Here is a 26,247-nt window from a genome sequence, read left to right on the forward strand (position 1 = left end):
TTCTGCAGCTCAAGTCTATAAATAGCTGGAGAAACTCACGCAAGGTCACAGATTATCGAGGTGTACCAGGTAAACAGGTACTGGCAATCAGACGTCTCGTGTAGGAAATCTGGCTTCCCATTCCCTGCTAACTGGCTGCAATGCAGCAGTACCGTGGAAGAGACGTTCTTTGTTGGATCGCGGCCGCATACGGAGTTCGAAGTGAAAACCACATCCAGGTCATCATCTGAAATAAGAAATGGGTGGAAATGCACATCACACTGCTAATGACACTATTGCAAAGAAGAGTAGCTCACAATCTGTCCGATATGGTTCAAGTATTTGACGTGAAAGAGTTTGGAAACAAAGGGGAAAGAAACAAAAATGAATATAGAAAAGATTGAGATTAATGCCTGGAAAGAACTGAGTGATTGGGGGAGACTAGACTGAGATCCTTCACGATCTATGCTTCTCAGTGGAGAGAGAGGGTGATACAACATGGCCAGGATGAGTTGTGGTTTTCTATATGAACCCAACATCCCAGAGGCATAAATTAAACATACTTTCAGGCATCTGCATGGGAAGTGAGACAAATTTATACACACATATCAGAAGTAATTATAGATAATGCAAATCATAACTAAAGGTATTGGAAAAGCTGATCTAATAGCAAAATAGAAAAAAAAGGCAAGCCATCATTATTAAAAATGAGTCTGTGACAAGGTTCAAAACAAACACAACAGATACTGCAAATGCTGGAAATCCATTGCTACATACAAACACACACACACACAAAATGCTGGAGGAAGTTCTAGGAGAACGAGGTGGGTCAAGTGTTAGTGGGGAACACTAGAACAACAGATGTCACAGTACATGTTTAGATCAGTATGAGAAAAGCGCAAAAAGCAATCAATTGGAGGACTCTCTTAAGTAAGATAAAGGGGCCTGGCCTGGATAAACTAAAATACAAATACAGCTGCAGATACTAAAAAGAAAAATAAGAAACCCTGCAAAAACACAATCAAGTGGCATCTCCTGATAAAAATTACTCAGTGTTATTATTTCAGAGGACCTGTCCTGGGCCCAGCAGGCAAGTGCAATTTCGAAGTAAGCACGGCAGTGTCTCTACTTCCTTAGGAGTTGGCAGAGGTTTGGCACATCATCTAAGACTTTGACAAACTTCTATAGATGTGTGGTGGAGAGCGTATTGACCGGCTGCATCATGACCTGGTATAGAGACACCACTGCTCTTGAACCGAAAATCCTACAAAAAGTAGTGGATATAACCTAGTCCATCACAGGTAAAGCCCTCCCTCACCATTGAGCACGTCTACACGAAACTTTGTAGGAAAGCAGCATCCATTATCAGGGACCCCCACCACCCAGGACATGTTCTCTTCTCACTTCTGACATCAGGAAAGTGGTACAGGAGCCTCAGGACCCACCACCAGGTTCAGGAACAGTTATCACCCCTCAAACATCAGGTTCTTGAACCAGTGGGGATAACTTCACTTGTTCCATCATTGAAGTGTTCTCTCAACCTATGGACTCACTTTCAAGGACTCTTCGTCTCATGTTCTTGATATTCATTGCTTATTTATTATTATTATTATTTATTTTTGTATTTGCAGTTTGTAGTCCTATGTACACTGGTTGGACACCTAAGTTGGTGCTGTCTTTCATTGATCGCATCATAGTTATTATTCTATTCTGGATTTATTGAGAATGCCTGCAAGAAAATGAATTTCAGGGTGACATATGTACTTTGACAAATTTACTTTGAACTTTAATATAGCAGCATTCCAACGCAGTGTCTGACTAACTTTGTGTGAGTTTGGATAGCTTAATAATTCTTGGTTACCTATAATATTTACATCAGCCATCTAATGATGTTGATATCAAGTAAGATCCCCAACTCATACAACTCTAAGAACATAATAACTAGTCAATGGAGAAAATTAATCAAAAGTAATTTAGAAGGCTCACCTTCAAGGTAGTACTTTGCATTGCCTGGTATGCCTATACGCCTGAAGGCAGGCTGGTTCACCTTGACCTGGCAAATGTTGGATCCTCGGCACTGAACATTCTTAGGGTTAGCAATTCCCGAAAGCTGAATATCATATGCGTACGAATCACCATTTGGCCTGATATCACCAGAAGCTCTGTACAACCTGCAATGCAGAAAGACGCTTGCCATAATACGTAGAATGAGAGAACATGATAGATCACACTATGGAACCTGAAAAATGCAGGGAAAACAGATGGAAAATAAAGCAACATTAAAAATAAGGTAGATCAGTCACGTGTAATTTGGCTCATTACAGATTTCAGAACTCATTTCTAGATAGCGTTGGACAGCGGCAACTCCCTCTATGCCGCTGCAAAGGTAATCTTCAAATATTCCTGAGCAGGACAGTTGTAGCTGAAACACACAATCTTTTAGGAATAACTTCCTTCCCCTCCACCGGATTTCTGAATGGCCAATGAACCCATGAGCACTACCTCACTTACTTTTGCACTACATATTTTTTTTAAATATACACTCAATGGCCAGTCTATAAGGCACCTCCTCTACCTAATAAAGTGTGGCCACTAAGTATACGCCTGTAGTCTTTTGCTGCCGATAGACCAGATTACTGATACTGCCTTAGTAACTCGATCAGTACATTACCCCAAGTACAGATCACTAATCTGCTGCTAAAGTCCAGGAGCAACAAGCAGTGAAGTCTGAACCTTGGGGAAGTCAGACTACTGTGCAGAAGTGACAATAGGATCCTGGCTGTGACTAAATAGGATGGAATTGGGAAAATAAGAGCCCCTTCCATTTAGGGAATTGCAGAGATGCACTGAGAAGGACACATTTCCCTCTAGGAAAGGGTGCAGATAGATTTAGTAAAAAAGAGAAAGATGACATTTGTCATAATCAAAGGCTTTTGAACAAACTGCAGCCATTAGAGACAAATAAAAATCACATGCAAAGCAAACGGAGGGGTTTTCAAAATAACCAAATGCTGAACACATACTCGGAATAAATCGGTGCCAAATCCACTGCTTTCCCAGTTACAGGGTTTTTGATGGTCGTGCCCACGATGTGAACCTCTTGTGGCTTTATTGCACAGGCTGCACGGGTCTCCCAAGAAATTAAAAATTCACACTTGTTCTCATCAAACCTAGAAAAAAGCACATTCTGGATGTAATGGTTTGGCATAGGAGTTCCAAGAAAAGACAGAACCACACAAAATGCCAGGATATGGTTACAGAAATATGCAATTAACAAATTACTGATCATTAAAAACCTTAACAAAGGTCTCAGCCTTTGTCATCAACTGTCCATTTCCTCCCTGGATGTCGCCTGACCCCACTGAGTTCCTTCAGCACTCTGTGTTGTTAAAAGATCAAATTAACGTAATTTAGAAATGCCTTAAACAAGGCAGCCTTTAAATTTCAACCCTCTCCCAAATTTGAAATGGTAGATTTTCAAGGGACTTCGCAGCTCGAGTATTGAAACAAAATCATTTCTCCTCTCCAGCAGAACTTTGTCCCAGAGACAATACGGACAAAATAAATATTGGCCTGGAACTGTGTGCGTAAAAATGTGATAAAACCTTTGGGAAGAAGATTGACCAATATTTACATGGAAAGTGCTGTGGAGTTAAGTTGAGAGATGATTTTAGAAGCTCTATATACGACTGGGTTCATCACCAACCATTTCTCCCTTTATCTTTTCAGCAAAGCTGCACATCACCACACCCGGGGAATCACACCCATTGACAAATTAATACTTTAATAATTTAATACTTTGCGCTTGTCGTGGAACTTGCATTATGCTTGACTTTTAATAGCCCTGTGTCTTGCTGCCTCCGCTTGCCCCGAGAGCATGGGGGGGGGGGGGGGCAGGGGCGGAGAGAAGACGATCTGATGGACTCCTTCCATTAGGTGTGCTGGAATTGACCAACATGAAGCAAAGGAATCAGATGCAAAGTGCATGCTGCTCTCTGTGGCCAAGAGTGGAAGTAAAATGTGAGATCAGATACCCTAACACCTACAACCCAGCACCTCCCCAGTGCCCTCTTCTGAGCTGCTGGCAAAAGGCAAAGATGTTACAGTCCAGTGTTGGGACTTGGGAGGCCGGTAGGTATATTCAACATCGAGAGAAGCACATTCACCAATTATTGACCACAAAAAAACATTAAGGGAGTTAAGAAGAAGGACCGCAAAGGTAGTAATCTCAGGATTACTGCCTGTGCCACACGACAGTGAGCATAGGAATAGAATGAGGTGGAGGATAAATGCGTGGCTGAGAGATTGGAGCAGGGGGCAGGAATTCAGATTTCTAGATCATTGGGACCTCTTTTGGGGCAGGTGTGACCTGTACAAAAAGGATGGATTGCACTTGAATCCTAGGGGGGGACCAATATCCTGGCGGGGGAGATTTGCGAAGGCTACTGGGGAGACTCTAAACTAGAACGGTTGGGGGGGGGGGGTGGAGATCAAATTGAAGAGACTAGGAGAGAGGAGGTTAGTTCACAAATAGAGGAAGCTAGTAGACAGTGTGTGAGGGAGGATAGGCAGATGATAGAGAAGGGGAGCGCTCAGACCAAAAATGTAGGGGAGAAGAAAGAAAAAGATAATAAACTTGTTTGCACCGTTAGGGATAAACAGAGAGGAAGAGGTGGAGAGTTTCTTAAATGCATCTATTTTAATGCTAGGAGCATTGTAAGGAAGGTGGATGAGCTGAGAGCATGGATTGATACCTGGAAATATAATGTTGTAGCTATTAGTGAAACATGGTTGCAGGAGGGGTGTGATTGGCAACTAAATATTCCTGGATTTTGTTGCTTCAGGTCTGATAGAATTGGAAGGGCAAGAGGGGGAGGTGTTGCATTGCTTGTCAGAGAAAATATTACAGTGGTGTTTTGGCAGGATAGATTAGAGGGCTCATCTAGGGAGACTATTTGGGTGGAATTGAGGAATGGGAAAGGTGTAGTAACACTTATAGGGGTGTATTATAGACCGCCTAATGGGGAGTGAGAATTGGAGGAGCAAATTTGTAAGGAGATAGCAGATATTTGTAATAAGCACAAGGTTGTGATTGTGGGAGATTTTAATTTTACACACATAGACTGGTAAGCCCATTCTGTAAATGGGCTGGATGGTTTGGAGTTTGTAAAATGTGTGCAGGATAGTTTTTTGCAGCAATACATAGAAGTACCAAATAGAGAAGGGGCAGTGTTGGATCTTCTGTTAGGGAATGAGATAGGTCAGGTGACAGAGGTATGTGTTGGGGAGCACTTCGGTTCCAGTGATCACAATGTCATTAGTTTCAATATAATTATGGAGAAGGATAGGATGGGACCCAGGGTTGAGATTGTTGATTGGAGAAAGGCTAACTTTGAGGAGATGCAAAAGGATTTAGAAGGAGTGGATTGGGACAATTAGTTTTATGGGAAGGATGTAATAGAGAAATGGAGGTCATTTAAAGGTGAAATTTTGAGAGTACAGAATCTTTATGTTCCTGTTAGGTTGAAAGGAAAGGTTAAAAGTTTGAGAGAGCTATGGTTTTCAAGGGATATTGGAAACTTGGTTTGGAAAAAGAGAGATCTACAATAAATATAGGAGGCATGAAGTAAATGAGGTTCTCGAGGAATATAAAGAATGTAAGAAGAATCTTAAGAAAGAAATTAGAAAAGCTAAAAGAAAATACAAGGTTGCTTTGGCAAGTAAGTTGAAAATAAATCCGAAGGGTTTCTACAGTTATATTAATAGCAAAAGGATAGTGAGGGATAAAATTGGTCCCTTAGAGAATCAGAGTGGACAGTTATGTGTGGGGCCAAAAGAGATGGGGGAGATTTTGAACAATTTCTTTTCTTCGGTATTCACTAAGGAGAAGAATATGGAATTGTGTAAGGTAAGGGAAACAAGTAGGGTAGTTATGGAAACTATGATGATTAAATAACAGGAAGTACAGGACCTTGAGAGAAGTTAGTGTAGAAATAGCAGGGGCTCTGACAGAAATATTTCAAATGTCATTAGAAACGGGGATGGTGCCGGAGGATTGGCGTATTGCTCATGTGGTTCCATTGTTTAAAAAGGTTTCTAAGATTAAACCTACCAATTATAGGCCTGTAAGTTTGACGTCAGTGGTGGGTAAATTAATGGAAAGTATTCTTAGAGATAGCATATATAATTATCTGGTTAGACAGGGTCTGCTCAGGAACAGTCAACATGGATGTGTGTGTGGAAGGTCATTTTTGACAAATCTTATTGAATTTTTGAAGAGGTTACGAGGAAAGTTGACGAGGGTAAAGCAGTGGATGTTGTCTATATGGACTTCAGTAAGGCCTTTGACAAAGTTCTGCACGGAAGGTTAGTTAGGAAGGTTCAATTGTTAGGTATTAATATTGAAGTAGTAAAATGGATTCAACAGTGGCTGGATGGGAGATGCAAAGAGTAGTGGTGGATAACTGTTTGTCAGGTTGGAGGCCGGTGACTAGTGGTGTGCCTCAGGGATCTGTACTGGGTCCAATGTTGTTTGTCATATACATTAATGATCTGGATGATGGGGTGGTAAATTGGATTAGTAAGTATGTAGATGATACTAAGATAGGTGGTGTTGTGGATAATGAAGTAGGCTTTCAAAGCTTGCAGAGAGATTTAGTCCAGTTAGAAGAGTGGGCTGAAAGATGGCAGATGGAGTTTAATGCTGATAAGAGTGAGGTGCTACATTTTGGTAGGACTAATCCAAATAGGACATAAATGGTAAATGGTAGGGCACTGAGGAATGCAGTAGAACAGAGTGATCTAGGAATAATGGCGTACAGTTCCCTGAAGGTGGAATCTCATGTGGATAGGGTGGTGAAGAAAGCTTTTGGTATGCTGGCCTTTATAAATCAGAGCATTGAGTATAGGAGTTGGGATGTAATGTTAAAATTGTACAAGGCATTGGTGAGGCTAAATTTGGAGTCTTATGTACAGCTCTGGTCACCGAATTATAGGAAAAACGTCACCAAAATAGAGAAAGTACAGAGGAGATTTACTAGAATGTTACCTGGGTTTCAGCACCTAAGTTACAGAGAAAGGTTGAACAAGTTAGGTCTTTATTCTTTGGAGTGTAGAAGGTTGAGGGGGAACTTGATAGAGGTTTTTAAAATTATGAGGGGTATAGATAGAATTGATGTGGATAGGCTTTTTCCATCGAGAGTGGGGGAGATTCAAACAAGAGGACATGAGTTGAGAGTTAAGGGGCAAAAGTTTAGGGGTAACACGACAGGGAACTTCTTTACTCAGACAGTGGTAGTTGTGTGGAACGAGCTTCCAGTAGAAGTGGTAGAGGCAGGTTTGATATTGTCATTTAAAAAAAAAATTGGATAGGTATATGGACAGGAAAGGAATGGAGGGTTATGGGCTGAGTGCAGGTCGGTGGGACTAGGTGAGAGTAAGCATTCGGCACGGACTAGAAGGACCGAGATGGCCTGTTTCCGTGCTGTAATTGTTATATGGTTATTAATTATTTATTGGAAATATTGTGATCGGATAACTGTGCAACCATTAGCCGTGTCAACACAGGAAACTCGGCAGATGCTAGAAATCCAGAGCAACATACACAAAATGCTAGAGAAACATGTGTATATTGAGCGTGGAATGGGCTGCTGGCAGGCAACGGTGTTGGAGGCAGATACAATAGGGTCTGTTAAGAGACTTCTGGATAGATATATGGAGCTTAGAAGAATAGAGGGCTATGGGTAAGCCTAGTAATTTCTAAGGTAGTGACATGTTCGGCACAACTTTGCGGGCCGAAGGGCCTGTATTGTGCTGTAGGTTTTCTATGTTTCTAACTCAGCAGGTCAGGCAGCATCTATGGAAATACTGTCAATGCAGCTTTGAGGTTGGTTGGGTAGGATCACAGAACTTCACTAATGTTACTTTATTCCCAGGTAATGTTAAATGCACAACCACATTAACTTGATTTTCAGTTATCCTACCCAACCTCTGCACTGCTGTGCTCCATGATGGAATAGTGGAGCTGACAGATCCATTCACCTGGATAAACAAATCCCAGACAACTGAAGTCCGCAGGACTCTCAACAGACTTGCAGAGATAAGGGTCTCCTTACCATGTTAGCTTTGGTGCCCCTCCTGTTGACGAACACTGCAGTTGTATAACAGTCCTTGAGCGTTTGCCTGCACTACAGCTAAAATTGCCACTTGAGTAAGTCACAGAAAGGTGCGTGTCTGGAAGTAAAGGGTTGAAATTAAAAAGAACACATACAGTAGCAACCACAGCACACATCAATGGTTGAAGCTTTCTGGTTTATATTCACCCTCTTATGCCAAAAGATCGAAGAAAGATAGATCCTCTGTAGTACATTATGAGGGGCATAGATAATATACTCAGAGCTCACTTCCAGAGTAGTCTAGAATTACAGAGCACACGTTTACAGTGAGAGGAGATAAATTTAAAGGAAAGCTCGGGGGAAAGCTTTCCCACACAGAGGGTGGTGAATATCTAGAACAAGATACCCAGTGGTGGCAGCAGAAGCAAATAATAATATTTAAAAGACATTTGGACAAGTACGTGGATAGGAAACTCAATGCAGTTTAGAAGAATGAAGGAGAATCTCATTGAAACCTATCTAATATTGAAAGGACTGGATAGGGTGGATTTGGAAAGGATGTTTCCTATAGTGGACAAGTAGAGAACCAGAGGCCACAGCCTCAGAATAGAGGGACATCCCTTTAGAGATAAGGAGGAATTTCTTTAGCCAGAGGGTGGTGAATCTGTGGAATTCACTGCCACAGACTGCTGTGGAGGCCAATTCATTGGGTACACTTAAAGCAGAGGTTGATAAGTTCTCGATTAGAAAGGGCACCAAAGGTTATAGGAGAATGGGGTTGAGAGGGAAAATGAATCAGCCATGATGGATTAGTGGAGCTGACTCGATGGACAGAATAGCCTAATTCAGCTCCTATATGTTACAGTCTTATGGGATACAGATCTGATACAGGAAAACGGTATCACAGTTGACAAGCGCAAGGCGGGCAGAGACAGTTTGTAAGGTTCTATGATCTACAGATCTGGTACATGACTCATGACTCTTTTCACTTCGTTGGAGATTCTAGGCTCACAAGAAGCTGATAGACTAAAGTACACTAGAAAGCTCAATGGAGTTAAAAACAGCAGTCTACCTGTGTTACATTTTTACCATACAAACAACGTGCTTCGTGCATCTATTGGTACAAGGCTTCGTACCTTGAACATCTATTTTCTGGCTGTGAACAAGTCCCAATATCTGTGTCCTAGCATTTTTAGCCTTCCTGCACACACTGGCATATGGAGGGCAGCCAGTGGGTCCTTCATGAACTCCTTCACAGAGATTCATGTAGTACCTGAAAAATAAAACAGTAGATTCAACACTAGCGCCCCAGACACTATCCAAAGAGACACACCCAAATGAACCATGCTACCTTAACTGAATCACAACCAAGAGAAAACCTGTAGATGCTGGAAATCAAAGTAATACACACAAAATAGAGGGCTATGGGTAACCCTGGGTAATTTCTAAAGTAAATACATGTTGTGGGCTGAAGGGCCTGTATTGCACTGTAGGTTTTCTATGAAATGCTGGAGGAACTCAGCAGGTCAGGCAGCATCTATAGAAACAAGTAAACAGTCGATGTTGTGACCCGAAATCCTTCATCAGGACAACAGCCCAAAACGTCGACTCTTTAGTCTTAATTGAACCACTTTTCAGTCACAAGACTGAACTACATTGAGTGAACTACATTGAGTTTTGGACTGCAGTTACGAATGGTGTTGACCACCCACCCTCGTTCCATTGAAGGCAGTGGGATCTAGTGTTGGAGCAGCGTACAAGCTGTAGGATCTGTCCAGCCTGAGCAACAATCAATGCTGATCTCTGAGGTGTTTGCTTTGGGTAGCACCCAGGAAGAAGGCACCTTCTGCAGCCTAACACAAGTTCAGACCAGGCCAGGCTGGACACAAAAGCTGTAACACCAACACAAAGCTGGACTCTCTCTCACTGCGATGCTGTGCCCTATTAAAAAGCTTCCTGCGAAAATGGAGCTAATCAAAAGGATGAATGGGAAGCCATTCTATCTGCTCTAGAATCAGGGTCAGTCTAACTTCAGCTGTCAAATTACAGTATACAGACCATACTTGCCTCATGCACAGCGAGAAGCCAGGCACCAAATCAACACCAATCTTTTCACTAAAGCACACGAGGGAAAGGGCCTGATGTTCCACATATGCAAAAAAAGTCACCTACCGACCTTCATAGAGTAACGGATGCACCTTGGATAATGTAGGCCACTTTTCATATCTCCGAAGCCACTGCTCTACATAGGCAGGCATTTACTCTCAGTGCAGTCTTAGCCACTTAAGAAAAACAACGTTTGAAGATCAAGACCGAGCGCGGTGTATGGACACCAGTGGTCCCTGCGGTGTATGGACACCAGTGGTCCCTGCCCTTGAAGAGATCTCGAGGCATGAACTGCCTTGAAGGCGCTTCAAACTGCTACAACCTGCACAAAACCCCAAAACCTAGAGCTGCCTGTGCACGCCCACCTGCCTGTTGATTACATTCTCTCTCAGCTTGTATTTGAGCTGAAACAAAAGGGAAGTCCCATTAAAACAGCAGACTCGCCAGTGCTTCACGGAATGCAAATTACTAGCAATGTAACACTAACACTGTCACTCAGTGCGATTCATCCACTCTGTTACGCTACTAAAGGGGCCAATAGAGCACTGCAGCAGAGAAACAAGTCCTGCAAGCCCACCCGGACCACACTGACCTGTTTTACTGCCTAGTCCCATCAACCAGCACCCAGATAATACCCTCCCATCTGTGTACTTATCCAAACTTCTCTTAAATGTTGCAAGAGAACCAGCATTCACCACTTCCACTGACAGCTCATTCCACACTCTCATCACCCCGAGTGAAATTCCCCCTCATGTACCCATTAAATCTTTCACCTTTCACCACAAACCTATGACCTTTAGTTCCAGTCTCACCCAACCTCAGAGGAACAACTCTGCGTGTATTTACCCGATTATACCTCTCACTATTTTGTATACCGCTATAACATCTCCCCTCATTCTCCTACATTCAAGGGAATAAGGCCCTAACCTATACAATCTTTCCTAATGACTCAAGTCCAGGTAACATATTTGTCAATTTTCTCTGCACTCTGAAGTTTGTTGAAATCTCTCCTGTCGGTAGGTGACAAGAACTGCACATAATACCGTAGATTCCGGACTACAGAGCGCACCTGATTAAAAGCCGCAGGCTCTAATTTTAGAAATAAAATCAATTTTTTAATTGTAAAGGCCGCACCGGATTTTAGGCCGCACCGCTACTTTTAAATATACATACGTATCGGTAACACAAATTACGTTGCATATACTTTTTTACTGAACAGCACGAACAACATTCCAATATCTCCTAGCGACTGGTAAAAATATATATACTGCAGCCTACCAGGAAAAGTTATTGATCGACTTTAACTTAAAAGCAGTGTTTTCGCTCGGGTCTAATCGGGTCTGACGCGCTTGCGCAATGTGATCGGGTCTAATCGGGTCTGACGCGCTTGCGCAATGCGATCGGGTCTAATCGGGTCTGACGCGCTTGCGCATTGCGATCGGGTCTAATCGGGTCTGACGCGCTTGCGCAGTGCGATCGGGTCTAATCGGGTCTGACGCGCTTGCGCAGTGCGATCGGGTCTAATCGGGTCTGACGCGCTCGGGTCTTGCTTTTCTTCGAGTATTTTCCATGTTGATGAGGGTGAGTACAAATGACTGATTTACAATAATTTAATTGTGAAAGTGCGCTTGATTTATCGTACAATTTCATTGGACCTCTGTGAACTACTCATCAATTTTATTGGTCTACTGTTACGAGGCAAAATGTTTACGAGGCGGCATGAAAAAAAAACCATGTATTAGCCGCTCTGGATTATAGGCCGCAGAGTTCAAAGCTGTTCAAAATGTGGGAAAAAAGTAGCGGCTTATAATCCGGAATCTACGGTAATCCAAATTCAGCCAAACCAATGGCTTATACAACTTTAACATAACATCCCAACTCCTGTACTCAATACTTTTATTTATGAAGGCCAGTGTTCCAGAAGCTTACTTTATGACCCCATCTACCTGTGAGGTCACTTTCAAGGAATTATGGGTCTGTGTTCCCATATCCTTTGTTCTACCACACACCTCAGTGCCCAACCATTCTGTGTGCAAGTCCTGCCCTGGTTTGTCCTTACTAAGTGCAACACTACACTTGTCTGCATGACATTTTATCTGCTATTTTTTCAGCACAGTTTTCTGGATGATCCAATTATGATGCAAGCTTTGATAGCCTTCCTGTAGTCCACTACCCCCCACCCCCAATCTTGCTTTTACCTGCAAATTTGCTTATCCAGTTTACCATATTATCATCTAGATCATTGATATAGGTGACAAACAACGGGGTCAGCAGCTATCGCTGTGGCATACACAAGCCTCCAGTCAGAAGGGCAACCATCTACCACCAAGCCAATGCTGAAACTTAACCTTTTGGACCAGCCTTCCGTGCAGCATTTGTCAAAGGCCTTGCTAAAGTCCCCTGGAGAGGACCATAACTTTGTCATAGTGTTTGGAGGCTTGTGTGCCTCAATGACCCAAAGAGCTATGTTGGTTGGAGTTAGGGCATTATGCTTTGGGTCTTGGTAAGGTCACCCATGCCACACAGGTCAAAGGATAGAGGCTAGACAGATAGTGGTCCACTGGTCCTCCAGGTTCAGGGGATTCAGCTCAGGGCTAACAAAATTATTATGGAATCAACAGTGAAGATTCCTTCTGCATCTGAGCGTGATGGTATTCCAAATTCTCCACATGGGACTTGCATGATTGAGAGTAGTGAAAAATGAGGGGAAGCTCCTGACATGAAGAAAGCCTTGAACACCACCAGGAATGGAGGACCGTCATTGCTGCCCTAAATGCCAGCCGTGTAATGGGCAGTAAATTGCTGTAGTCCATGTAGACAATGTCCACTGCCTCTCCTTCATCAACTTTCCTGTTAATTTCCTTGAAAACCATTTTAAGATTGGTTAGACAATACACACAAAGCCATGTTGACTCACCAACCAGGGTTTATAATATACAACTACGTATGTACCCTGGCCCTTATAATACCTTCCAATAATTTACTCATGACTGATGTCAGGTTAACTGGCCTACAATTTCCTGGCTTATGTTAATGAGACTTTCTTAAACAATGGAACAACATTTGCTACCCTCCAATCCTCCAGCACCTCACCCGTGGCTAAGGACTATCTTTGCCAGGACTCCTGCAATTTCAGTACCAGCCTCCTGTAAGATCTAAGGGGATTCCTTCTCAGGTCCCGACTCCTCTTTTGTAATCTGAATAGTCCATGACCTCAACCGTTTTGCCTCAGTTCTCTAGACTGCGTCTGTCTCTTGAGCAAATCCAGATGCAAAAATTGGAACGTGCCGACAGCAGACGTCGCTTGCTCAGGATTCAGAGGATACTCAGTTGGAGAATTTCCCCAAACTGAAATCAGCATACTTGGATACGGAAATATAAAGTGTTTGGCAGAAAGTGGATGGGATGGAATGAGATCAGAGTTGAACATGCTTAAGGGACTGGGGTTCCCACAGCTCATTTGACTCTGTCTCTTAGCTGAGGCCCCATGAGCCACCTAGGCACTAGGGGTTCAGACGATAACAATGTTCTTAGCTGAATACATTGAAATTCAAAGACATACATATTAGCAAAGAGATCATGTTCTTTCCAGCATAGAGTAATCTCAGCCCTCAGTGATTTTAAAGATAAAAATGAGCTTTATTTGTCACATCTACATCTAAACACCAAATTATACCTCGAAATGTGCCATTTTGCGTCAACGACCATCCAACGATTGCACTGGGGGCAGCGTACAAGTGTCGCACATTTCCAGCACTAACAAAGCAGGCCTACAACTCACTAAGCCTAACTGCGAGAGGAAACCGGAGCACCCGCTGGTCATGGGGAGAATGCAGAAACTCGATACAGAAGCGACAAGAATCGAACTCCGGTGACCGCTGGTGCCAACTGCTCTGCTGTTGTACCAGGGAGCACGGACAAGTCATGGAACCTGACAGCCCCTGCAAAACAATACAATACCATACAGAGAGACTGACAGCAGCTAGTACTTACGTATAACCATGAGAGGAGAACTTCCATGATCCGGTGAGAGAAGAAAGCATTCTCAAATCATAGGTCTTGTGACTGTGAACTACCTTGCACATCATCCGCTTAGGTGGACAAATGACACTCGTCCTCCATTCAAATGTTGTCGAACAGCCAAGGGTCTCACTCAACAACTCAGGATGCCCGACTTCAGCAGTGTCATCACATTTGAAAATGATCGTTGATCTCCGAGTTGCAGTCGCTGAAATCATTGAATTTAGGTTGATTAAATTACAATGTGTTTTACTAATTGGACTGTTTTCTCTGGGTCAGGGGCTGAGGGGAGACCCAGGAATATAAAATCGTAAGTGGCACAGATGAGATGGTCTCCCCCTCCCCAACCCAGGTACAAATGTCAAATACTAGAGAGCAGAGCTTTAAAAGAGAAAGAGGAAGAAACAAAGGAAATGCTCAGGGAATAGCAGGTACCCAAAATATATCGCTAGGGTGACAGCATCCCCCCTCCTCCACCCACCTACCTACCTACACCCCCCCTCACATATCACCTGCCAGCTTGTACTCCTTCTCCTCCCCCACCTGACGAAGGGTCTCAGCCTAAACTATTGTCTCTATTCCTCTCCATAAATGCTGCCTGACCTGCTGAGTTCCTCCAGCATTTTGTGAGTGTTCCTCAGGACTTCCAGCATCTGCAGAATCTCTTGTGCTTACGTGTTGGTTGTTGATTGGTTGTGGCACTAAAGGGGCATTTGGATATGAACAGGGAGGTAACAGTGGGATATAGATCATATCATAGATTGAAACATATAAGATTATTAAGGGATTGGACACAATGGAGGCAGGAAGCATGTTCCTGCTGATGGGCGAGTCCAGAACTAGAGGCCACAGTTTAAGAATAAGGGGTAGGCCATTTAGAACAAAGATGCGGAAAAACTTTTTCACCCAGAGAGTGGTGGGTATGTGGAATGCTCTGCCCCAGAAGGCAGTGGAGGCCAAGTCTCTGGATGCATTCAGGAGAGAGTTAGATAGAGCTCTTATAGATAGCGGGGTCAAGGGATACAGGGAGAGGGCAGGAACGGGGTACTGATTGTGTATGATCAACCATGATCACAATGAATGGCAGTGCTGGCTAGAAGGGTCGAATGGTCTACTCCTGCACCTACTGTCTATTGTCTATTATCAGCAGGCAAATGGGACTGGTTTAATTTGGCATTGTGGCTGGCACAGATAGTGGGTGAAGGGCCTGTCCCTGATTTGTACTGTTCTGAGCCTAAATGTGGATATTCAAATAATTATCACATCCCATTCAAACAGAACATACTGGTACCCATTATGTACCATTGCTGCAGAAGTCCCATTGTTTATCCTTGGTAAAGTCACTGGTTGTCGCACACCATAGTAATCCATCAGTTCTTCCCGCAGCAGTACACTCATTGTAAGATGTTCCAAGAGCCGTGAAAGGAAACACGCACAGCTTTCCTGTTTTAGTGACTGTTAAAGACAGTGAAAAACAGAACAGGTCACCTGAAGTGCAACATGCAGTTATCAGGACTCATCATACCGATCTCCTATTCCTAATCCCACTTGCTTTTCCGGGCAACTTGTCACTGCCTCCAAGGGCGGGCTCTTTAAATCCAGGCTTGGGCATCAGCTACAAACAACAGCTGATAGCCAGGAAGGAATCATCTGAGATTTATCTCCCTTGCCCAGCCGAGCAGAGTTATAATGCAGCACACCACATGGCTGTCCTGTTCAAGGTCAACTAATTCAGAACTTCAAAGTAAATTTATTATCAAACTACATATCACCAAACACTATCCTGTGATTCAATTTCTTGAAGACATTGTAACAGATATACTAGAATTAATGAAAAACTACACACAAGGCTAACAACCAATCACTGTGCAAAAGACAATCTGTGCAAATAACTTAAGCTAATTCACAATTAAAAGGACGTTGGAAACAAACGCCTCAAAAGAGAACCCTACCCTCGTTTAACAGGGAATGAACTATGAACTGACACATTTTTTCCCAAAAAACTGGCAAAGGTGCATTTGTGAAGCAAAGCACAAGTTATCCTTAGCATTTTCTTTAGAACACACAATAAGCTTACAGTGCTTATAAGTAGTATTCCACCCCCCCCCAAGAAATTTTTATGTTTATTGTTTTACAACATTGAATCACAATGGATTTAATTTGGCTTTTTTGACACTGATCAACAGACAAGACTCTTGTGTCAAACCAAAGTGAACAGATTTCTACAAATTGTCTAAATTCATTACAATTATTAAATACAGAGTAACAGATTGCACTCACCCCCTTCAAGTCAGTATTTAGTAGATGCACCTTTGGCAACAATTTCAGCCTTGAGTCTCTGTGGACAGGTCTCTATCAGCTTTGCACATCTGGACACTGAGAATTTACCCCATTTTTCTTTACAAAACTGCTCGATCTCTGTCAGATTGCATGGGGATCATAACTGAACAGCCCTTTTTCCAAGTCCAGCCACAAATTTCTCAATGGGATTGAGGCCTGGACTCTGACTTGGCCACTCCAGGACATTAACTTTGTTATTTTTAAGCCATTCCTGTGTAGCTTTAGCTTTATGCTTGGGATCATTGTCTTGCTGGAAAACAAATCTTCTCCCAAGACGCAGTTCTCTTGCAGACTGCATCAGGTTTTCCTCCAGGATTTCCCCGTATGTTGCTGCATTCATTTTACCCTTTACCCTCAGAATCCCTCCAGGGTCTGTTGCAGTGAAGCATCCCCACAGCATGATGCAGCCACCATGCTTCACAGTAGGGATGGTGTGTTTTTGATAATGAAAAGGGGTATTTAGTGACTTAGAAATTTGCTTGTATACATCTCCTAACTTGTCCTTTTCAAAAACTTTTTTGCAGAGTTGCTTGGAGTGTTGTTTTGTCTTCAAGGTGTAGTTTTTGCCGGGATACTGACTCACCAGCAATTGGATCTTCCAGATACAGGTGTATTTTTACTACCATCAATTGAAACACCTTGACTGCACATGGTGAATCTCCATTTAACTAATCATGTGGTTTCTAAAACCAATTGGCTGCACCAGTGATGATTTGGTGTGTCATATTAAAGGGGATGAATACTTTTGCAATCAATTATTTTGTGTTTTATATTTGTAATTGATTTAGATCACTTTGTAGAGATCTGTTTTCACCCTGACATGAAGGAGTATTTTTCTGTTGATCAGCGTCAAAAAAAAAAGGCCAAATTAAATCTACGGTGATTAAATGTTGTAAAACAATAAAAGATGAAAACTGCCGGGTGGGGGGGGGGGGGGTGAATACTTTTTACAGGCGTTGTAGATCAGCTGAATTAACAGCTCTCATTATTACCTGTAGGGCACAGCTCTGTACTGCCATAGCGCAAAATTAAGGCTTGGTCCTGGTGTTTGTACTCCAGCATCATTGCCTTTGGATTGCCGAAGGAAACTGCTTCAGTTCCTGAGACCAAACAGACAGCACTGTCTTTACACTTATTGCTGGGGACATCTGTTACAGCCGCACATACGTCAAGGTGATATGTCCTCTGCCCAGACCGAACCTGAGGGATCAATGCGTCAGTTATTTGGAATGTGACATCTGTCAGAAGCACAAAGGGATATTTTGCACACTGATTTTCTTGCTCATTACAATAATGTATTTCCACAATGACATGCTTAATTATTAGGAACTAGTTTCATGCTTAAATATACCAGCAGTGTTGATTACACATCTTCTCAATTAAACAGCAAGGTTGAAATGCAGTAATCGGACCCTCAGGGTGGAGGAGCAACATCTTATATTCCGTTTGGGTAGCCTCGAAGTTGATGGCATGAGTATCAATCTCTCCTTCTGGGGAAAAATAATCCCCCTGTCCCTCGCTCTGATCTTTTACCTCTTGTTTCTTGCCTATCACTTCCCTCTGGGTCCCCTCCTCTTTCCCTTTCCCTTATGGTGTACTCTCCTCAGATTCCTCCATTCCCATCCACTTGACTTCACCCATCACCTTCCAAATAGACTCCTTCACCGACCCCCACCTTTTCATTCTGGCATCTTCTTCCCTTGGTCCTGCAGTAGGGTCTCGGCTCTTGACATCAATTGTTTATTCATTTCCACAGATGCTGCCTGACTTGCTGTGTTCCACAGCAACACATACAAAATGCTGGAGGGTTTCCAGCATCTGCAGAGTTTGTTTATGATATTAATTCTATTTTTAATGTGTGTTCAGCACTGGTTCAAAGTGCCCATGGCTTAACAGCAGCCGAGCATGAACCAAGTGTTAAAGCCTGAAATATCCTGGAAAAGAAATGCTGGGAACCTCCCCAGTGGGCGCCAAACCCAGGTTGGAGATCTGCCCAAATTGGTTTCAGCTGAAGGATAAACATTTTTTTTTAAAACAAAGATGTTACTAGAATTTGAGACCTGAGTGACAGCAAAAGGGATGAAACACCAGGATTTTATTTATTAGAGCGGAGAAAAATGGTGGGGGATTTGATAGAGATAAACAAAATTACAAGGGGGTATAGATAGGGTAAATGTAAGTAGACTTGTTCCACTGAGGTTGGGTGAAACTAGAACCAGAGATCATGGGCTAAAGGTGCAAGGTGAAACTTTTAAGGGGAGCACGATGAGGAATCTTCTTTATTCAGAGGGTGGTGAGAGCGTAGAAAGAGCTGCCAGCAGAAGTTTGATTTCAACATTTAAGAGGAGCTGGGAAGGGTAGGGAGGGCTATGGTGGGATGCGGGTCAATGGGACAGATCAGATGAGCTGAAAGGCCTCTCTCTGTGCTGCAGTGCTCTATGACCACTCAAAACTTCATTACTTCTGGAAGTATTTTTCCAGGCAGTAAGACTGCTGCTGGGTAGTGGAGGAAACAGAATCCAAAGTGGACACAAGCTCTCAACCCGATGAAAAAATGCCTGGGTAATTATTTTTTTTAAAAGGGTAATGTTGACAGAGAGAAATATCTGCGAGAAGGTCACTGCATTTCTTCACAACAGTGCTATGGGACTATTTACTTACTCCCTGGAAATGGGCCAGTATGGTATGGTTCAACACGAGAGGTCCCAACACAGGTTAAACCCGATCACGAGGCCAGAATATACTCATTCCCACATTCCTATGCTCCTTCCCTTTAGTTTAAAGATTTCCTCTTCTGGAGTTCCAAATTTTCTTTTGAATTAGATTACAGAAGCTTCTTCCACCCTGTCAATACAAGCAGCTTGCACAAAGATTTGCCTTGTCACTTATTTTCCTTCTGCCAAGCAACTCTAGACCGTCCTCTGGTTTACAAATTTGCTGATGCAAACCCAATGACCCTTAATTACCAAACTAATTTTGAACAATACAAGATCTTCCCACAACTTTATCATGTCTCAGTTACTGCCACTGCATCATAGTCCCATTCCGATACTTGAGTTCACCTTATAGGTGACTCTCTGGGTATTTTAAGACAAAGGAACACAATATGGTCATTTGTTTTATCCAGTCTGCTCTGCCGTTTGATCACGGCTGACTGACTTTCCCTCTCAACCTCATTCTCCTGCCTTCTTTGGGCATACCGAGTTAACCTCCTTTGTAAAGGGCCATTCATTGTAAAGTTTTCCCTTATTGTCTGAGCACTCGACATCCCATCCAATATCCAACCCAGCTGAACCCCACTGCTCCCTGGCCAGTTATGAATACAAATCGATCAGTGAGCTCTCCAGCTTTCCCGCCTCTCCCAAGGTAATGTCTGCTCTCTCCTGCCCACCGTCCCTCAGCTTGGTTGGATTTCAGAAATGTGATCACCTCACCACTACATACACTCTGTAACAAAGCAGCCAACAACTCCCTGACATAATTAAGATTCGGTTTTCCAAAAACAGGCTGCAAATCACTGCCCGCTGCTCTTTTTGAGGTATAATCCAGAAATCACGCACTTATCTTTATTGAGAGCCGCTCCTAAACAGGAATTTAATTCCTTACATCCACACAATGCATTGAGCATTACCAATACCTGGTTTCTTTCATGTCCCATCAATCAGTGATTATATTCAAAGTTCACACTAAACTTATTATGAAAGTACATTACTGTACATGTCACCATATACAACCCTGAGATTCATTCTCTTGTGGGCATAATCAATAAATCTGCAGAATAATAACCATAACTGCACAGTTGCTGTATGTAGATAAAATGTGAAGCTGGGGATAACTGACAATTCTTTTCAACCTTAATTAAACTGAGCTGACAAGACCATCACTTTCCCTATTGTAACAGGAAGGAAACAACAATTGTCAAAAACAAGGCTGTGTATTATTGATGGTGTTATTTATACAGCACAGAAATAGGCCCTTCTGCCCAAGTGGTCCATGCTGACCAAGATGCCCCATTTGCCCGCATCTGGCCCATGTCCCTCTAACCCAGAGGTTCCCAACCTTTTCTATGCCATGGACGAATACCATTAAGCAAGGAGTCCATGGACTCCAGGTTGGGAACCTCTGCTTTAAACTTTTACCATGTACCTGTCCAACTGGATGTTAAAAGTTATTGTTTCTGCCAAAATGCCCCATCCAAGCTAGTCATTTGCTGGTGCATCACCCAGAACCTTACAAACTTTTCCAATCAGTATACCTGTTTTAAAAATTGTAATTGTACCTGCCAGCCTCAGCTACTTCCTCTGATAGCTCATTCCACATACCATCACTTGTGCAAAGAAAAATTTGCCCAAGTTCCTCTTCAGATTTTGCCCTCTCACCCAAACCTATGGCTTCTAGTTCTTTATTCTCCAGTCCTACAAGAAAGATGGAATGCATTCCCTATCTATGGCCCTCATGATTCTAAACCCTTGTATAACACCATATCCTAGTGTTGGCGTGTGGCCAAGTGGTTAAAGCGTTCGTCTAGTGATCTGAAGGTCGCTAGTTCGAGCCTTGGCTGAGGCTGCGTGTGTGTCCTTGAGCAAGGCACTTAACTACTCATTGCTCTGCGATGACACTGGTGCCAAGCTGTATGGGTCCTAATGCCCTTCCCTTGGACAACATTGGTGGCGTGGAGAGGGGAGACTTGCAGCTTGGGCAACTGCCGGTCTTCCATTAAAAAAAAAAACCTTGCCCAGGCTTGCACTCTGGAAACTTTCCAAGGCGCAAATCCATGGTCTATCGAGACTAATGGAGACCAACATAATGTCACATCTGTCTCCTAGACTACAACGAATAAAGCCCCAGCCTTCCCATCCTCTCTCTACAACTTAGTCCTGGCAACATCCTTGTACGTCTCGCTGAACTCCAGTTTCGTAACATCAGAACAACTGAAACTGCAAACCCTGGGTTTGAGCACTGGGTACGTGCTGGGGTGGGCGAGAGGAACTGGATGTTTCACTGTTGCCGCTTGGCATGCTCCACCTTACTGTATTCTGTGTTGTTCCGCCCAGCGTTGTGGGCACGCAATGTTGGTGCCAGCTGTCTCAACATTTGCAGGCTGCCCCCGGCACATCCCTGGGTGTGCTGGTTCCAAGTGCAAATGAGACTCTTCACTGTACGTTCACGTGATGAATTAATCGGCAAGTACAGCCTCATCTGCAGCCTGCACGTCTTCCAAATTTCTAACATTCAGAGCCCTAACAGACAAAGACCAGTGTCCCTTCAGCACCCTGTCTACCTGTAACTCCACTCAGCAAGCCACGTATTGTTCTCCGAGGGCACTCGTTCTGTAATAGGTCCCGAGCAGTCACAGAGAAAGCCTTTCCAAATTGCACATAAAGCTTATCCCTCAGAATTCCCTCCAGCAACTTAACTGCCACATATATTAGCTTTTGTGATATATAAATCCCAGGATTTCCTTTACCACTCTTATTAAAGGCACAAGATTTGCCATCCTCCAGTCTCACCTCCGCACCTCATCCGAGGCTGATAGTGATGCAAATACCCCAGCCAGAACTCCCATGATTTCTTTGCCAGCCTCTCAGTGTCCTTGGATATAACCTGGTCAGGCCTTGGAGATCTGTCTACTTTCATATCTATGCAGAGTTCCATCACCAGCTCTAAAAACACCAACACTGGAGAAAAGAGCTGAAAGCTTCTAGAACACTCAACAATGTAAAAAAAAAGGTCAAGTTGCAACAGCTCTATAGACCTCACCCTAGTTTTAAAAAGGTCAGATAATATGGGTAAAGAGCTTCTCCGTTCCTAAGCAACTTTATTTTGGTTTTAGTGTTGGGTTTTAGAATACATTTGCCATCTGTACCATTTCAGACTGATTGTGAGAATGTGACAAGCTCCCATAGCTCCCACGCCAAGATGCCCAGCGTGTACAATGACTAATATAACTCAGTAAAATTAAAGTACTCTGTCGTTGTTCTTGTCCCAAGGATACACAATACCCTTTCCTGTTAGACATTTCCAGATTTGTGCTTGCAGAATTCAGTATCCTGAAGCTTGAGGATCAGGATTGTACAAAGCTTCCCATAATTTGAATAGTTACCTGATATCTTCCTCCTGACAAAGGAGATAAATTGAATGTGTAATCCAACTGCTGCTCAGTTAGCGAGCAGCCCGATGTAATCACCGAATCTGGACAAACCAGAGGAGTTGCCCATTCAAATACATAACTGCAGTCTGATTTTCTTATCATCTTTGGTCTTCCCTGGAGAGAGGAAAATAACATGGCGGTCACTAAACAGGCAGGCTATCTCAAATAATTACTTGCATCAAGGCAGCATATCCTTTGAGCTTACATGGGATAATTAGGTATTACATCCTCCAAGGGGACCACGACCTTGTCATGGTCTGGTTGGCTTGTGTGCCTCAGTGAACCAGGGCTGGAGTCAGGGCTTAATGGTTTGGCTCTTGGTAGGATCAGAGGGTAGAGGCCACACTAAGAGCGGTCCACCAGTCCTGCAGGTTCAGTGGGTCAGCTCAGGGCTAACAACCCTGACTGGTCAAACAAAACTGTTACACAAACAGCAGTGAAGAATCCTTCTACATCTGAGTGCGACGGTATTCCTGAGTCTCCACCCGGGACTTGCCTGACTGACAGCAGTGAGAACCGAGAAGGAAGCTACTGACACGATGAAGGGAGCGCTGAACACCTTCACTGCTGCCATAAACGGGCACAGCGTAACAGGCAGTAAGTAACAGTAGCTGGGGATTATATGCCTAGTGTTGAGGTTAGCGTAAAGTCCCAAATGTTGAAGCTAAGCATGTTCCTTACCAGGCTTACATCTCTGACACAATGAAACACAATGAGAGAGTCGTAAGTAAGTTTCTTGTTCACTTGGCAAGTGGTGTTGCTGGTGAAGGACACGTAGATCTCCTGTGTCACCAAGTTAATCTGTGGAGGTCCAGAGATATAGCCAATAGTCTAAAATTGGAACAAAAAACACCAGTTGGAACTCCTCACACATTTTATTCCAGGTCACAAGGATTTGTTTCCAATAGTACAACCAAAACTAAGCTGGTGCAGAAATTCTAAAGAATGCTAAACACTTGGAAAGTTTAAACACTCAATGGCTACTTATTTAGGTACACCTACTTATTAGTCAAACATCTAATCAGCCAATCATGTGGCAGCAATAATGCATAAAAGCATGGAGACATGGTAGAGAGGTTCAGTTGTTATTTAGACTAAACTTCAAAATAAGGAAGAAATGTGATCTCAACAACTTTGACTGTGGAATGATTGCTGGTGCCAGACGGAGTGGTCTGAGTATCTCAGGAGACTGGGATTTTCATACAGAACAGTCTTTAGAATTTACAGAGAATAGTGCAAAAAAAAACAAAAAAAAGTGTGTGGCAGTTCTGTGGACAAAAACACTTTGTTACTGAGAGAGATCAGAGGAGAATGGCCAGAATGGTTCAAGCTGACAGGAAGACGACAGTAACTTAAGTAACAGTAGTGTGCAGAAGGACATCTCTGAACATACAACGTGTCAAACCTTGAGGCAGATGGGCTGCAGCAGCAGAAGACCATGAACATACAGAAATACTCAGTGGCCACTTTATTAGGTACACCAGGCCAAAATGAATAATGGACACTAACATTTCTTCATAGAAATCAGCTAACTGCCCACAGTTGAACCAGTAGCCCTCATTTCTACAGCCAAAACCAAAACAACCCCTTCATTATCTATCAGGGCTTCCCAACCTTTTCTAGGACATGGACCAATACTATTAAGCAAGAGGTCTGTGGAACCTAGGTTGGGAACCCTTGTTCTAGGTAGAAGCTCTGTCACTGTGTGACAACGTATGGAGCAGGTGACTTAAAATATATTTAAATATCGGTTTGTAGGAGCTTCAGAAGAAGCTCTGATTGTTCCCACGTGGTCGAGCTCAGGCCAACTAAACGAGCAGCTACCAATGGATGGAATAATCAGATATCTGGGATCTACACAGGATGTGGTCAGGCATATACCATGGATTTATAAAAGGGTAATTATTGGACAAATGCATTAGAGTTCTTTGAAAATGTCCATACAGCACTGCATCAAAGAGCTAGGTACAGTGCCCAAGACTTCTGCTCAGAACCATTGGTCAACGTGAAGCTGAGAGTGAGTTTGTAAATCCAGGAGCAGAGGAGGTTGGGAATGGCTAGGGTGGAGTCTCGTGGGAGGGGAGTGGGACTGGTGGCGGAGGAGTGCCAGGGGTGGAGTGGCCTGGGTATAGGCACACCCAGCCCAGACACACCAGACAAGGTTATCGGATTCCAAACAATTGGTTTATTGATCAGTACAGAATATCTCTCTGGTGTTTCCAGCTCCCTCCCCTCTCCTTTTCCCAACCATGATTTCCCCTCCCTGCCCTTCCCACTCTCAGTCCACGATAGAGCTTGTATCAGAATCAGGTTTATCATCACTCACATTTGTCATGAAATTTGTTTTCTATTGTGGCAGCAGTACAGTGCAATACATAAAATTACTGTGGTAAAGTTTTAGGGACCTTAGCTATATGGATGTGCCTAAGATTTTTTTGCACAGTACTGTAGACGTAAGAACCAGCATCTGTAGCACATTTGAAGTTTCCAAAAGGCATTCAACAAGATGCCACTTAAAAGGTTACTGCACAAGAGGTCATGGAAGAGGGTAATGTGGATTGGTGAAATTGTTAGAAAATAGTACAAATGGATTATTCTGGTGGGAAAGATTTCACTCACAGGGTATTTCGGGATCAGTGTTGGGCCTTCAGATATTTCCAATCAATATTAAGTCATTGGAAAAGAGTGCAAGGATCAAGTTTGCTGATTGTTGGGGACTTGAGAGAAGGACAAATGACCGCAGCTGGAAACACAGCAGATGTATGGAAATGCAGTGAAAAGGTTAGAGGAGAAAATTAAGTGTGAAAATCTATTAAACGCAGACGTTCAGGAAGATCAGACTAACCATGCATGAAAAGCACAACAGATAGAGACATCACGGTCAGAGAGGCAAATGAAAATGCTGGCCTTTACTGTGAAGATACGAGAGTACAATTGTAGGGAAATCTTGTTACATCTGATTCTGGATTATTGTGTCGTTTGGCTTCCTTATTTAAGGAAGAGCGTACTGCCTTTAAACCAGTACTGTGCATCCACTGACTAGCTTCCCAAGATGATTAGGTTGACTCCAGGAACAACTGAGCCTTCACACTTCAGTGTGGGGAAATGAGAGCTGACTGCAGAGATGCAGTACGATTAATGGGGGGGCGTGGAGTTTCACAGCAGTTTTACGGGTGCTTCCCTGTAGTAGGACTACAACCAAGAGGTATAAAAATCAGCCAGCCAAGGTTCAGAATGGAATGTGTGTCATTCTCTACCCTGACAACAGTGCACACCGAGCCACTCAGTATACAGGTGGCCCCCATTTTCCGAACGTTCGCTTTACGACAACTCACTGTTATGAAAGACCTACATTAGTACCGGTTTTCGCTAACCAAAGAGCATTTTCGCTTTTACGAAAAAAAGACGCCCGCTTTATACGTGTGTTTACCCCGAAAAGACTACAATGACCGTGGAGCCTTGTGTGGACAGTTGTTTGCGCAAGTGTGTACATGCAGACGCATGTGCGTACGTATATGTGTGTGTACGTATGTGTGT

At 43.2% G+C, this 26,247-nt stretch overlaps 1 protein-coding gene across 1 annotated transcript in view; it reads right to left on the minus strand.

The window, feature by feature from the left end:
- The window catches only part of igf2r (insulin-like growth factor 2 receptor), a 200,444-nt gene that overhangs the window by 17,299 nt on the left and 156,898 nt on the right, over positions 1 to 26,247 (minus strand). Inside the window, exons 36-45 of the mRNA XM_073051626.1 lie at positions 23,392 to 23,541; positions 22,663 to 22,824; positions 17,552 to 17,759; positions 15,522 to 15,674; positions 14,193 to 14,427; positions 9,230 to 9,366; positions 8,094 to 8,211; positions 3,003 to 3,149; positions 1,966 to 2,150; positions 40 to 226 (exon numbers count right to left, since the gene is read on the minus strand). Coding sequence (XP_072907727.1) covers positions 40 to 226; positions 1,966 to 2,150; positions 3,003 to 3,149; positions 8,094 to 8,211; positions 9,230 to 9,366; positions 14,193 to 14,427; positions 15,522 to 15,674; positions 17,552 to 17,759; positions 22,663 to 22,824; positions 23,392 to 23,541 — 1,682 coding nt within the window. The remainder of the gene's footprint in view (positions 1 to 39; positions 227 to 1,965; positions 2,151 to 3,002; positions 3,150 to 8,093; positions 8,212 to 9,229; positions 9,367 to 14,192; positions 14,428 to 15,521; positions 15,675 to 17,551; positions 17,760 to 22,662; positions 22,825 to 23,391; positions 23,542 to 26,247) is intronic.

The sequence above is a fragment of the Hemitrygon akajei genome, chromosome 7, assembly GCF_048418815.1.
Source record: "Hemitrygon akajei chromosome 7, sHemAka1.3, whole genome shotgun sequence".
Classification (NCBI taxonomy): Eukaryota; Metazoa; Chordata; class Chondrichthyes; order Myliobatiformes; family Dasyatidae; genus Hemitrygon; species Hemitrygon akajei.